We start from the raw sequence: 1195 nt of genomic DNA, 5'->3' as shown, positions 1-1195 counted from the left end.
CCCCCCCATATATCCCCCTCACCCTGTACTGTGAAAAGCCTTGGATTTCTCTAGTATTAAGGTAACAAGATTTATATTATAACATCTAATATATAATATACAAATAAACATCTTGTTACTCAATAGTGGAGAAACCCAATGCTTTTCATGTCACACAAGTGTGCATTCACTTCTCCTATGCACCACTTCCTGTCAGAGATTAAGTGCAGTGCCTAGATTACAATTAGATTATATTATCAATAATGATTTCTATAGCACTGCCATGTCCTCTGAACATGTCTTCACTGTAGAAACTCTGTACCCACATTGTCTCTCTAGAGGAAAAATTGATTGTTTACTTCATTAAAAATCCTATGTTTTAATTTAATTTGACAATTATTGCAGCCAGGGACGTGACATGTGTAGTATAATGTAAGGCGTGTTCTCACTTGGTCCTTGCATGTGTTTTAAATTCAAAGCTGCTGTTGGTTTAATTGCTGGGGTACTGGTCTTACTTCTGCCTGAAACTAAAGGACGAGTTTTGCCTGAGACTATTCATGATGTGGAAAACTTGTGCAGGTAAGTTGGGTAGCACACTCAAGCTTTTCAGTGTTTTTGAAATATAAAGGGCTATAATGGGTAAAGCTAAAATTAAGGTATATTAATGTCATTAAAATGACTGTGGTGTTTGTGGCATCTATACTGTGCTCTACTTCAGGGCACTAAGTAAGGAAATGTCATGTAAACTGTGGCAAAGGTAATTTTGCACATGGTTGCTAAATACTATGTTTCTAATGGTGAGTACTTGGCACATTTGTCTAATGGCATTACAAAAATCTCACACACTTGCTATTAATAACATTCTTAATCTTGAGTATTTGCATACTTCTTCATAATGCATGATGCTCAATCCTTTGGCGTTAGTTCTTTCTTTACTTCAATACTGATTGTTTTTTTTCATATAGCTCAGAGGGAGAAAAAGGCAGATGCTTATAAGTTCTCCAAAAGTAAAGCCAGTGCTGTTACTGAGCATTTGTCTTGTTAATTTCATAGATTTCATAGACATTAGGGCTGGAAGGGACCTCGGAAGATCATCAAGTCCAGCCCCCTGACCGAGGGGCAGGAAGTCAGCCGGGGTCATAGGACCCCAGCAAGATAAGCATCCAAATTTCTCTTGAAGGTGTCCAATGTAGGTGCTTGAACCACCTCCAATGGC

At 38.1% G+C, this 1195-nt stretch overlaps 1 protein-coding gene across 1 annotated transcript in view; it reads left to right on the top strand.

The window, feature by feature from the left end:
- The window catches only part of LOC109304300 (solute carrier family 22 member 2-like), a 32353-nt gene that overhangs the window by 27211 nt on the left and 3947 nt on the right, over positions 1–1195 (top strand). Inside the window, exon 10 of the mRNA XM_019526779.1 lies at positions 459–558. Coding sequence (XP_019382324.1) covers positions 459–558 — 100 coding nt within the window. The remainder of the gene's footprint in view (positions 1–458; positions 559–1195) is intronic.

The sequence above is a fragment of the Gavialis gangeticus genome, unplaced genomic scaffold (assembly GCF_001723915.1).
Source record: "Gavialis gangeticus isolate Ggan-Ray unplaced genomic scaffold, GavGan_comp1, whole genome shotgun sequence".
Taxonomy (NCBI): Eukaryota; Metazoa; Chordata; order Crocodylia; family Gavialidae; genus Gavialis; species Gavialis gangeticus.
This window is presented reverse-complemented; position numbering and strand designations above follow the sequence as displayed.